The 14,166-nt window shown below is 32.0% G+C and overlaps 1 protein-coding gene and 1 long non-coding RNA gene across 4 annotated transcripts in view; one reads left to right on the plus strand and one right to left on the minus strand.

The window, feature by feature from the left end:
• Nucleotides 1–14,166, minus strand: part of LOC145330147 (uncharacterized) — an 86,319-nt gene that overhangs the window by 39,051 nt on the left and 33,102 nt on the right. For both annotated transcript variants that reach the window (XM_080174731.1, XM_080174732.1), the window contains exons 8-16: nt 12,344–12,429; nt 11,771–11,889; nt 10,978–11,034; nt 7,940–8,025; nt 7,121–7,257; nt 6,380–6,461; nt 5,101–5,175; nt 4,338–4,471; nt 2,126–2,241 (exon numbers count right to left, since the gene is read on the minus strand). In XM_080174731.1, the coding sequence (XP_080030857.1) occupies nt 2,126–2,241; nt 4,338–4,471; nt 5,101–5,175; nt 6,380–6,461; nt 7,121–7,257; nt 7,940–8,025; nt 10,978–11,034; nt 11,771–11,889; nt 12,344–12,429 (892 nt within the window). The remainder of the gene's footprint in view (nt 1–2,125; nt 2,242–4,337; nt 4,472–5,100; nt 5,176–6,379; nt 6,462–7,120; nt 7,258–7,939; nt 8,026–10,977; nt 11,035–11,770; nt 11,890–12,343; nt 12,430–14,166) is intronic.
• Nucleotides 1,247–1,917, plus strand: LOC145330146 (uncharacterized). 2 transcript variants are annotated; one of them, XR_013883276.1, is made up of 4 exons: nt 1,247–1,266; nt 1,349–1,409; nt 1,554–1,617; nt 1,771–1,917. It is a non-coding gene; the product is annotated as an uncharacterized LOC145330146 (long non-coding RNA). The 2 variants fall into 2 exon arrangements; XR_013883275.1 differs by having other exon boundaries at nt 1,554–1,917.

The following is a 14,166-nucleotide window of genomic DNA, read 5'->3' on the forward strand; positions in this document are numbered from 1 at the left end:
TTATTGACATAAAAGAAATTTTTGTGAAAAGAAAAATAAACAATAGGGCGACGTTTTTTTTTATTATTATTCAAATAATTTGGAAAATACCAAGTTTGCATACAAATCCGCTAAAAACAATACAAATATCAATTTTAAAAATAAAGTGATAAATACAAATGGAAAAAAAATCCGCCGGATCTAAGTATGCTTTCTAAAAAAGTGAAAAAAAGTCGTTCTCGTTCTAATAACAACAAATTAAATAGCCGAACGCTATTGGTGATAAAAATAGCGAAATAAAACCATAAAATTATTATTTTTTCCATAATAATCCCGGAAAATAATTAAATTATCGTAAAATAATTATACGTGAATGTCGTCGTTGATCGTAGACGCGCGAATGCCGCGTTCAATTATGCAGTATGTAAACAAATATTTTAGTTGCAACTATACAGTGAAACATTAAACAGTTAATTACTTGAAATATGTTTAAATGCTTTTTATCAATATAGTGATGCTTTTTATCAAATTTTATAGTATATTGCCTCGAATTAAAGTGAATATTAATCGTTTGTTTTATTTTATAAGCTTTTACCAAATACTTAAAAGATTTTATTATAGTTTTTATCATTTTATGCCATAGTTATTTTATGAGCCGATAAATGTTTTAAAATAAACTTGTTATAAATAAAATTAAAATTGTATTATGGTCGAATTTGGATGATGGCCGTAAACTGTCACATCTAGACATTGCCCATACTAGTCTTGGAGCTTTCGATGGAGGAGTGCCGTTTTCATTTTTCTGCCCGGGAGTGTGCTGGCTAAGCCACAAACCTAAAAAATTCAATGTTAAGGAAAGAAAACGAGTACCCCTCCTGGTCAACTATTCATCTGTACCTGTAATCCTGCCTGTACCATGAAGATGTTATAGTAAAATTATTTTATATATTTTCTTTCTTTCTGTTTAAATTACAAAAAATATTAAGCAAAATTTTAAAACTTATCAAACCATTTCAGAAAGATAATTCAATTTTTAACTCCGTGTAGCCACCTCATGTTCCATAGCTGGCTCAAGACCAAGGAGGAAAATGAAAAGTAAGCTTTCTTATAAAAAAATGTAATACAAAAATTCCTTAATTTTTAATTCAATTGATCAATTATCAAATTTTGTTATTAATTTAGAATGTGACTGCCATATGAAAGATTGTGTAGCTGCATTAAATTAATCTATCTTATTGCAAGAAGTGCTTGGTTGCATAAGAATCAAGTTAACTGTGTACCTATTAGGTAATAATCAAACAAAAATGTATTTTTTTATCATTAATTTTATATCATTAAAATCTTAGCCTAAACATATTATTCAATTTAGATGTTTGTTGTGCTGTACCTGATATTTTATGTTGGCATAGCAGCCTTCTTACCCTTCTCTGGTAAATATTTAATAAAGAAAAATTCAAATTCAAATACCCAGAGATAGTTAAATTTTAATAAAAAAGAAAAGAAAAAATATTTAATTTTTAAAAAAAAAAAAAAAAATTCTTTTTTTTATAACTGCATGCTCTTTTCCTTTTTAGTCATTACGAGCGCAGTGTGTTTGAGTAAAATTACCAACCCAGGCAACTTAATATACCCCCAGAGGTAAATTTATTATTGTATATGTATTTTATGTTTTAAGCTCCAAGTTTATTCCATAGTGTAATACTTTACAAACTTATTTTATCATCTATTCTTTTAAAATTTTATATTTTAATTTTTATATTATCCTTTTACAAAACATAAATTCTTTTTTAGTTTTGTGAAAGCATAGCTGAGATGTTCTTCTTCTATTTCAAAGTTAAAATGCTGTCCACAGACTATGATAACCATGCCTGTTCCTTGTCCATCGGAGCTGCCTGCTGAAGCAGGGCGGATGCAACCCTCCTACAAATTCCCAGGTTGCACAACCATGCAGGGCCACCCAGTATCCAATGTAACCTAAACTTAACCAGAGATATAAAGAAACCAACTCAAATTTATATAACATAATGATGGGAGGGTAGTGTTATTTATGTTAAACGACAACAATATATATATTACATACTAGTAGATCAACTTCCAAAACACAATAATCAATTTATTCATCTAACTGTTAAAAACTAGCGGTCACCTTGGTGGCTTCTTTGGTTTGAATCCTAGTTTATCATCCACATTTGGTATCTGCACAGGTTTGAGTCCTGGTCGTATGTGACTGGGCTTAGCAGGAACTTTAGGTTTCTCCTTTACCTATAATATAATAGATTTATTACCCTAGATGGCCAAAAAGCAAAGTTTTTTTTAAATTCTGAAATACGAAAAATTAGGTTGATCGAACTTCTTGAGGCTAGGGTCGAATCCTTTAGTAATTAATATAGACTGATGCATCTTACATAAAACAGACTTTGTCTGTTCGCCACGAGGCTTTAAATGACATGATAGTTTTAGAAATTTAATTTACTTGACCAATAAATGAGAATTGATTATGAAGTTTTAAATTTTAGCATAATTAATAAGTTCTAAAGTTAGATATTTTAAACCAAAATACTTAAAAACCTTTTTAAATATTTGTCAAAATATGTAAGATTTAGTTGAAAAAGTTTGAAATATATAAAATATGAGATTTTATATATAAAATATTTAGAATATACGATGATAGATATAGTTTTGTAAAGCTGTCAAACTTTTCAGGGATATAACAGGATGAGACAATAGCAGATATATTAGTGTACCACCCCAATGATGATACACAAAATTACGCCTTCTTAGTGATTGAAACGGTTCGACGCCAACCAATTAAAATTCAAAGAAAGTCCCAAAAGTTGTTAAGCAAATAAAAAAGAAAACTTTATTATAAAACTTTGGGGACTAATGTATTAAACAGTCCAATGTCCCCTACCTCCCTGCAAACTTTTACAATATTGGTGGATAAATCAGGGAAAAGGGAATCGTTAGTATAGCTAAAATAAACATTTACATTTGATATGTCTTTTCAGTTCTAACTCGTTATATTACCCCCTTTTTAATATTTTTTGGTGTAAAAAAGAAAAAGTATTTATTTTTCTAAAGCGTTTACTCTTGGGAATGGGATGGTGGTGGTTTAACCCCCTCCCCCCCCCCCCTACCCTAAAAAAAATAATAATAAACCTTCCGAGGAACTTTTAATGCTACTTTTTGTAGAGGAGAACCATATCGGTTCAATGGTTATCAAGATCCTTCTGTACACACAGACAGACAGACACACAAACAGAAATCCTGTAAATTTTATATCGCTAGTAAGATGTAAAATTTGAATGAAATTCAATATTGTTAGGGTTTAAATACAATTAGGTCAGAATACAAAATAAGGATTTAAATACATAAATTTATCTGTTTATCAATCTATCTATATTTTATGTCAACCTATCCATCTATCCGTCTATCTATTTTATCTATGTACTAGCGGCTACGCCCCTAGAGGCCTCTAGGGGCACTTGAGGAGGAGAGAGTCGAATTAAATAATTCAATTTCTTATTTTAGATTTTAAAAGAATAAGTTAAAAAATATTTTACGTTTGATGTTTGTTTTTCGTTGAACTCTCTTTCTAAAATTGGGAATTTTTAAAAAAATTTATTTTCTCAAGGGAGGGTGGTGGTACCCTCCCCCAAAATAGTTATAAACCTTCCTGGGACATATGAGAATATACCCTGTTAAGGAGAACCCGATCGGTTCAGCGGTTAGCGAGATCCTTCGGTACACACAGACAGACACACAGACACACAGACATCCTGTTACTTTAGTATAAGGATACCTTAAGTAATCTAGATAATATATAGGACGGAATATATTATGAGGTTGTATTTTGGTGTATATCTTTACCAAATGTTGCTAATAAAGTACATGCTTGAGCACAACCAGCCCTATCATTGCACAACCTTTGTCTGGAAGTCCAAACTGTTTAAATATTAATTATTGTGCCTGTTTTTTGTTACAACATATGTACCAGCGGTAGGACCCATTTTAACGTTATGGCACATTGTTGAGCCGAGATACGAACCTAGGACCTACCCGACAACTAGCGAATACTCTACTATGTGTTATGCTACAGTTCGATCGTGTGGTAACTTGCAGCAAGGGAGGGGACATTAGGCTGTTTATTACACTGGTTCCCAAAGTTTTATAATAATGTTTTCTTTTAGCTAGCTTAACAACTTTAAGTAAACTTTGATTGGTTGGTTCATTAAGTTGAGTGTCTAAACGTTTCAACCACTAATAGTGATCTACCAAATGGGTAATTTTGCATATCATTATTGGGGATGTACACTAATTTATCAGCTATTGTCTTATCCCTTTAGTTCCCTAGTTACCTTGCCAGTGAGGGTGCTCTGCGAGACCCTACTCTCAGGACGTCTACTTGAATCTGTCCGCAGTATGGGAGAACCTGACCGGGGAGAACTTGAAGCAGAAGAAAGACTTGTTACCTCTCCACGGGTCAGGGTGCCTGCATTATTTAAGATTTTGTTCTATTTGATTTGATAGAGAGATAGAAGGCATAAATAAAAAGACTTACTAGTCATTGTAAAATTAGATTGCGCCCCTAGAATCTAGGGGCCCAGTATTTTAAGTTAGAGGGAGATACTATAAATATCTTATATCCATCCCATCGTTCAAATCTAAAAGTATCCTTAAACCATCTGGGAACCTATGCCAGTTTCCTAAAATGGTGAACTTGATCGGTTAAGTGGTTAGCCAAAGATCTTAACGTAAAACAAAAATCTTTTAATTTATCAAATAGAATAGCATCGATAGTAAAAGAGTAGTTTATTCTAGTTGATAGATTTTTAGACACACAAATGAACTAAAAGACAAACACATAAGACATATAAATCAAAGAAAGAGAGTACAATGGGCTATTAATTACACTAGTCCACAAAGTTTTACAATAACGTTTTCTTATTTGTTTGCTTAACAACTTTGGGAATTTCTACTGAATTTTGATTGGTTGGTTTATCAAGTTAAGTGTTACAACTACAGAAGAGTGATTTTGTGTGTCATCATTGGGGATGTACATCAATTTATCGGCCTATGTCTTATCACTTTAGATCCTTGCATATTTAGATAGACTTATACCTGTCATAGTAACATCAGATTCTGACATAAGAGTTGATTCCATTGATGTTGCTCCTTGCAATGTTGAAGCTGTTCCTAAAAAACAATGGAGTAAAACACTAGATGTGGGAAAGGGTTAAATATATGTATGTCCCCTTCCCAAAGACCCTGTGCCGACTTTCAATTGAGTCTTTGAAAGTCAACGGATAGCGTCGAAATAGTAACATAGCTAAGTCGCAGAAAGCAATTTGCTAGCAGACGAAAAAGGTCCGTATAAGGGGGATCCAGGTAGTTGTCTGGTTAAACACCTATACTATAAATTTATTCTGAAAACATTAATTTTCATCCTAATAAGCTTAGACATTTTTTTATTTGTATCTTTTAGACGATAAATTCTTTTCTATAAGGTATTTAATCTAAAAATAGTTAATCTTAGATTATAGATATTCTTTTCTTTGATAATTTTCTACAAAGTTTAGTTTTAACATTAATAATAATCTCATCTAAAAGTTAAAAAAATATATGCTAATTTGTAAAAAAAAGGCATTAAAACCAAGGTGCAAATCGGCAATTTTTGGTTGGTTTCAAAGGTTTACTGAATAATTTTTGTATGGAGTGAGGTATTACCCCTTTACACCCCTCCCTTCACCATGGACGTCCTTGGTCTATATTGTAGCGGGACAAAGTGTCTCAAAAATCAGATAAATTGTGACATAGACTATAAAAGTTTTAAAGATTTTTAATCAATATAATAGATTTGAAATCTGCATAAAATTTTAAGAATTTTTTATAAAATTAGTTTTTTATATAATTCTTTATTTAAAGGCGCAAATACAAATAAGTTAAATAATTTTGAGATCTATGATTGGTGGATTGAAAACTATCTGCGCTCTGATTGGAGAAGCTTAAGTGACGTACATCATTCAACCAATTAGAGCGTAGGTAGTTTCCAATCCAGCTATCCTATTGGTCAAAATTTATTAACTTAAATCGTATTTGCGCCTTTAAATAAAGAATTATATAAAAAACGAATTTTATAAAAAATTCTTAAAATTTTATGCAGATTTCAAATCTATTATATTGATTAAAAATCTTTAAAACTTTTATAGTCTATTGTGACATCATAAAAATGAGGGATTATCCATATCTTCTTGCGGTTTTCTTTCCCATTCCTCATCCCTCATTTCTATGACATCAGACTTTTTTTGAGCGACTTTCTTAACGCACTTTTATGTGTCCCCCAAATATTATTATAGATTTATTTAGCTTGTTGGGTATACCTCATTCCTGTATCTATTACCTGTAGAAAATCCAGAAGTAGTTGATGATAAAGATATCCGTTTATCCAACTCCTCTACAGAGACTGCGCCTCTCCAGTTACGCTAAAAATAATTCAAAATTGATATTAAATATGTTTTCTTAGTTTTTCAATTTAAAAGAAAAAAAAGTTTATACGCCAAAGAAAGTTATGGAACTGTTTGTGAATCAATTTTTGAAAAAAACGCGTCCTAACAACAAAATAGATTTTTTTAATAATTACTCAACAGAATTCAAAAAGTAAGGTATCACATTAAAGATCTTACTATTTTTGTTCATAATGGCAATTGTCTTCTTTTTTTGTTGCGTTTTAGTATCTTAAAACCAACTTAAATTTTTTAAAAACCTAAATTACTTTAAAAATAAGAGGTCTACAAAAAACCAATTTTATATCTAATTTTTGGGTCATTTTACATCTACTACTCAAAAAAGCAACGACTATCTATTTTTTTTAATCACAAATGTTAGGACACGTTCTTTGAAATTTAAATTGCATAAAGTGAAACGATGTCTATTTCAAATCTAGAACTAATAAGCGTGATTATCGCAACTAAAAACAAAATAGCAACATTTTAGCAGCTTATATTTAGTACAATATTAATAACTAATGATAGGCCAGTATACATTTTACCATTAGTCAATTACAATGCAAACTGGCCTATTATTGGTCATTTGTATTGTATGATGTCAATTTCTATTAGGCACTATAAGCTGCTATTCTAACCTTCCATCCAGCCGAGCTAGGCTCTGACGTGGACAGTTCCTCAACGGTTGTGGCTGATCTTCGTTCCCTGGCCTGCCAAGTTGTGGCTCTTGGCCGCGGGGAGCCACCTTGCCCACCACCCGGGGATAGTCTAGATTCTAAAATAAATGAATATGTGAATAATTTCTTTAACATGTCCATAATACAAATTAGAACGATGTCTGTATGTCTGTTTGTACCCAAAGATCTCGCTTACCGCTGAACCGATCGGGTTCTCCTTAACAGGGTAGCTTCTCATAGGTCCCGGGAAGGTTTATAACTATTTTGGGGGAGGGTACCACCACTCTCCGAGGAGGAATCGTCCCAGGAAAAAAAAATACTCCCCCAATAAATTTAAATGGGTTTTGGGATTCAACTCCCCCTCCTCAAATGCCCCTAGAGTCCTTTAGGGACGAAATCCAAATAAAAAGTAGTAAGCTTTTCTTCTGTAGCGAAGGATTTCGCTAACCACAAAACCGATATGGATTTCCTTTACAGTGAAGCTTCTTATAGGTCCAGGGAAAGTTTAGAACTATTTTGGAGAAGGGATCCTCCACCCTACCAAAAGAAATATCCCCTGGAGGGGCGTAGCTACTAGTTATGTCATAACGTGATAAAAAGACTGTTTGTGTGAACTATTCTGTCTCCTAAAAAAGTTTCTTGCTTTTCATTTTAAACCCAAGTTAAATTTAAGGGGGTGGGGGAAGAGAAGGAATTTTCAAAGTGATATAAAGGTTTCTAATGAATTACAACTAGAGGATACATATAGATAGATAGACAGATAGATAGATAGATACTAACCTATTGTATCACCAATAGAAACATTTTCATACGGAGATAAGGGTTGATCATCCATATGTTCAGAAATTATTCTAGCTATCTCCTGGTTTTAATATCATATCTTTATATGTTATTTTAGAAGCGTAGCTACTCTTTAGATGAATCCGTAGGACAATCTTTAAAGGAGAATTGCTAATTTTATATACTGGGTTTTCAAAATTTTTGCAGGTTTAAGGAGAGTTTATACTCCCCTCGACCCTCCCTCCCCCCCCCCCCCCAACCCTTAAAAAAACTTGGACGTCTTTTATTTGATGCTACAATAACTACAAAAAATTTGGCAAGATAGTGCCCTGAGTTGAACTTATGACCTGCTTGGCTGAGTTACTTTTGGTAAAGTTTAAAGTGTATTTACTTGCTAAACTATTATTAAATTCTTGATAAATGTTTATAGTAGTTTAGCTACACACAGTTCTGCAAACTTTTATACAACTTAAACAAAGTTTATACAGTATGACCCCAAAAAAATATTTAACTGATACAGTATGGCCAACAAATATTTATTTGATATTTGTAATCTTTAAAAAGTATATTTAAGAAGCATTTTGAAGCTTTTTATAGTACATATAAAAAATGACGCCATGAAACACAAATAACCAAAGATAGACAAATACACAGACTAAATTACCAATGGCAGGTCAGTATTCATTTTAGTTGACCAATGGTATGCTTGATATGATTACTTGTTTACGATGTTTTTAAGCTTTGGTCTAATGCTTTAATACTATTACAAAGCCTTTTTATGGCTCATACTTATCCTATATATAATATATCCTATTATGTAATGTAGTATGATTTTTGTCTGCAGCTAAGAATGTCGCTAACCGCTGAACTGATATAATTCTCCTTTATAGCGAAGCTTCTTACAGGTACAATTTAAAAAAAAAACTTAAATTGTAAATTGCTGAGTCGATTCCTTACACACACAAACCTTAGGTGCCCCAAGAGGCTTCTAGGGGGCGTAGCTGCTAGCATTATGTATACCACAGTACAAATACATAATATAGATCTCTATAGAAAAAATACATACATACTAATATATATTTATATATAAACATTTGCAAAACTAAATATTAGTGCAGAAATAGTGCAAATAATATACATAGGAAGTTTAAACAAATACATTTTTCTAGTATATAAAGAACTTTTAGAGTTCAATGATTAAATTTTGACTATTATATCAAAACTTTTTGCCAATTATGATTTTAAATTTTATCAAAATTAAAGCTTAACTTAGTATTAAGTTTTATTTTTTAAGGGTGTAATTCTATAAAACATTTAAGACTTTATAAGGTGAATATTAGAAAAAAGTATGGTAGCTTAATATCGTTCACCTTAGAATTTTCTCAAAAAGCCTTATCGAGCACTGAACCCCTCTACTTATTTATGAAATATATATAAAAAGTATTGGATACTTGAAGGCCTGAAGGGGTTAGAAAAAGGAAAAAACAAGAGGGGTGGGGGGTTCAGTGCCCTATAGGTTTTTAGGGGAAAATACCAAATATTGTATAGTTCCCAGAAGGCAATTTAGCCGTTTTGACCCACTTTCTTAAAATGCATAAAAGTTGCACTTTTATACGTCCATACAAAAAAGCAAATATTCTTTAACAAAAAGTTAGTGTATTATCTAAAAATCAGTTTAAAATTGTATACTATTGTAATAATTTCCTTCGATTTTGTAGATCGATTGATCAAGCAGTTTTTAAATAAAACAATGAAATACACGTACATTTAACTTCTTTAGTATTTAGGATTAACAGTTTTGGGGTATAGTCCCTTTCACAGTAACTTTTCTCCTATTTCTAGTCCCTACGGGGGCTCTAGCTCTGCGGGGCAATCACCTAACCCAATATAACTTAACATAACCTAAAATAACCTATTAAAAGCCATTTTCAAAATACGACGAATCGCCCCTTCAGAGGCGTTGCCACGAAAGGGACTATACTGGGTTTTTTAAAAATAATGTCTTTGTTGAAAAATGAAAACACTCAACTTGTACTCACAATATTACAAATCAGGGAGGGAAGGGACATTGGACTGTTTATTACACTAGTCCCCAAAGTTTTATGGTAACTTTTCATTATTTGTTGGCTTAACAACCGTAGAAATTTTATTCAATTTTGGTTGGTTGGTTCATTAAGTTGACTGTCCTAACTTTTTAACCATTAACTCTAATCTACAGAAGGGAAATTTTGGGATGTACATCAATTTACTGGCCATTGTCTTATCCCTAAATATCCCTGATTATAAATATACATCACTTTTAACATTTTCTTTTCTTCAACATAAACTTTTCAGATAAAAATGTTTTAGTAATACTATGTTTTGTTTTATCAATTTTATTTTGTGACTTCAAGAATAGTTTTTTATCGCATCGTACTTCCGAGGATAGTATAATTGAAAATTACAAAGGCTCGGTCTATTAGAACTGGTAGGTATCAATTTATGATAATTACTTTAAAATACGCGAAAAATTTTCTTTAATACGATGCTTTATATGATTTTTTAGAAATAAACTGACGACCAGAAGCCATAATGAAAATTTCACCCAATCCCCCTCCCCTCTCCCATATTATACCTTTTTCATTAACCTTAAAAGTGGTTTAGGGCGAAGCCACTCGTATCTGAAATGTCTTTAATATAGCAACATATAGGCAGCCTTCAAAGGAAGTTTCATATTATATTGGAAAATTGATCTAATTTAGGAGAGGAAATAGCTATTACAGCACAATATATACCATTTCTACACTGCTTCTTATATCAAAAGAAAATACCAATATTTTTCATCATATACGTGTAGAAAGGGGGTATTAACACCCCCGTGAACATTGAAATTATGTAGACCTACCTTCCTTTTTTAACTCACATACCCCAAATGAATTGCTATTCACGCCATTATTTTTAAGTTATTTGTAATTTGTGCAAAAAAAACAAAGATTAATTTTTTTGAAAATCTGCCAGCCAATTTTGAAAACAATTCTTTAAAAAGATAAAATTCCTGAGTTCTAGGAGTATGAAGGTCTGAAAGCATCTGTAATACTGTCTCATTCTCTTGATTCCTAAATATATTTCAATAGTCATCATTATTAAGATAAAATGTTTTTTTTTTCAATGGCGCTCATTGATTAAATCTTCAAAGAAAATATTTAATTATTTAAAGTCAACATATTTTTTCGACAAGGAAGTGTGCATTGCCAGTTAAATTATTTTAGGGTGACTTTGTAAATTTTTTTATATTTAACTTTTAAAATTGAAGATACATCTAAAATTTAGCAGCCTTTATCTTATGATATATAAGGTTATTTGACAGAGGCTTAAAATTTCGATAACTACTGAACCAATTGGGTTCTCCATTTATGGAAGCATCATATAGATCCCCCTCTTTTCATTTTTAGTTTTAAAGAGAAAAGTAAAAACAAAACTTTGAGGAAGGGCATTTTTTCGAGAAAGACTAAACTACATAACTTTTGTGTCACTTTTGAGAAAGACGATTCCCTTTTCTCCCATCTCTTTTGAAGAGATTTTCTTCCCCCCTTCCCTTTTTCTTTTCCGAAATTTATATGACGTCACAGGAATCGTCTTCCTTAAAAGTGACACAAAACTTATTTAGTTTAGTCTTTCTAATTTTTTTCTTCAAGTTGCAATACCTCTTGGGAGGGTGGTGGAACCCTCACCAAAATAGTTTTAAGCCTTTCCAGTACCTTTGAGAAGCTAAAAGTTAAAAGAAAATCATATCGGTTCAGTAGTTAGTAAGATAAACATCATGTTACTTTTATAAAATGATAAGATAGTTACCTAATATTGATATTAATTCCATGTTCTAATAGAAGTTTGACGACCTCAATCTTCCCACATAGGCCAGCCTCGTGGAGACTAGAACCACGGGATGTGCGCACATTAATATCTATACCAGCCTATAATAAAAATATTAATATTCACTAACCTCATCAAAAATTATATTGAATATGATTATAGTCCTCAGATAATTACGTCTTACGATAGAATAGCCAATGAGAGGCCAGTATACACTTTAATTGACCAATGGAAATATTTATGCTGGGCTCTCATTGGTTATTTTATCGTATGACGTCATAATCTGTGGAGGGACTTTAATCATCTTTATTATATACAAAGTGAATAACATTTTATTCGAGAAAAGATTTATCATGTGTTTAAAATGAAATGGTTAATGGTTATTACTTTAGCTCAGGTTAGGTTAGGTTATTATAGAGCAGTTTGACTTTGACAAAGTATTTAACAACATGCTAAATACCTTTAAATAAATTATATATCTATGTAAATAACCAGCTATAGAAACAGAAATATAATATATAGAAGATGAAAGAATATTAGGATAGATAATCTAACCTGTAAAAGTTGAAAAACCGTATTTCTGTGTCCATTTCTGCTTGCAAGATGTAGAGGTGTGTGTAGGTAGACAATTCCTCCATACGCTATCGTACATTCAATTATCAGTTTTGTAATTTAGGCATGTTGCAATTGTCTTATCAATTATAAACTTTGTTTATTAGTAATTGATTAAATACAATCTATTTTTCCTAATTTATAGATATTGCTTTCCAATATTTTAAATTCAAATCATTTTGTATTATCCTTCAATTTTAAAATTATAGTTAAATTGTGTGTTTTTCTTAAAATGCAAAACTCTTAAGATTGACTTATTTTCATTTAAGGGTGTTTTTTTAAAGCACGAATGGCGCGGTTTGTCTTTATTGTAGAAAATAACCACACATATCGTTAGAAACGTGATGAGGTCTAGTTTTCTGAAATATGGTTTATACCATCTGTGTGCTGTTTGTACTTTAGTAGCTACGTCGAGAAGGTTGGACATTGCAACTTATATAAAGAAATATGTACTAGTTAAACATACCAGGGATCTAAAGGGATAAGACAATGACCGATAAATTAATTTAAATCTCAAAAAAATATACTTCTGTAAATTAAAATTAGTGATTGAAACTTTTGCACATCTAACTTCATTCCATCAAAATTCACTGAAGTCCCAAAAGTTGTTAAACCAACGAATAAGAAAAGATTATAAATAACTTTGGGGAAAAATGTAATAAACAAATAAACAACTCATTATCCTCTCTCTCTCTCTCTCTCTGAAAAGATACCCTAAGTATAGAAAGCTTCGCTATTAAAAGGCATATGGAATGTAGAAATATTGGTAAGACCTAAATTCAAAAGTTCAAAATGCAAATTTAAATATATAATCCAATATTTGTATTCTTCCCTTCTCTCTCTCTACCCTCCCCCCCCCTCTCTCTCTCTCTCTCTTTCTCTATCACTGTCTCTCTCTCTGTCTCTCTCTCTTTCTCTCTATCCTCCCCCTCTCTCTCTTTGTTTCTTGCTCTCTCTCTCCTCCCCCTCTCTCTCTTTGTCTCTTGCTCTCTCTCTACCCCCCTCTCTTTCTTTATTGATACGAATTTTATTTGATCTTTTCGGTTTACCACTTCTCCTATATTTAACAAAATTTTGCAATAAAATGATTACAATTTTGGGTTACCCTTATACAAAAGTAACAGTATGTACAGGGTGGGCCACATAAATCCGGACTTTTTTCACACGGCCATAGCTCCAAAACTACTTGACCAATCAGGACGTTTGACCACACTATAAAAAGCTTAGGTCATTACCTTTTTGCCCATAAAAATTTTTGGAGGATGGAGGACGTGTACTCCGAGCTGGCAGCGCTTATGTTCAACATGGCAGATTCGAAATGAGCGCTAGTTTACCCTAGATTCTCAATATGGGCCCACTAAATCTAATCTCAGACCATCTGTAGCTGAGATAGACTTATGAAACTTGCTGGATATACTGTTAGATACTTAAAGAAGACAATAGAAAAGACTAGAGCGCTCTATCCCATCTGGTTTGGCCGTAGTACTCCGGCAAAGTAAAACGTGGCAGATTTTAGGGTGTCAAAAATGTAAAAAATCTTTAAAATTTCTCGGTTCTCGACTTCATGGGCCCATTTGGAACCTTAAAAATCGTATTAGACTATGTGTTACGATGATAACCATAGCATTAATCTTCATGCCATTTCCAAAAAGGTATAAAACGTTGTTCTAGCTTAATTGTGGCCAAAATGAGAGCCGCCGTGTCGAATGGTAGCTTGAAAGATGGGTATATCTGGATCCTGCGGTTACTCACGTCCCTAAGGAGAT

Source organism: Acartia tonsa, chromosome 10, assembly GCF_053477335.1.
Source record: "Acartia tonsa isolate MP-2025a chromosome 10, ASM5347733v1, whole genome shotgun sequence".
NCBI lineage: Eukaryota > Metazoa > Arthropoda > Copepoda > Calanoida > Acartiidae > Acartia > Acartia tonsa.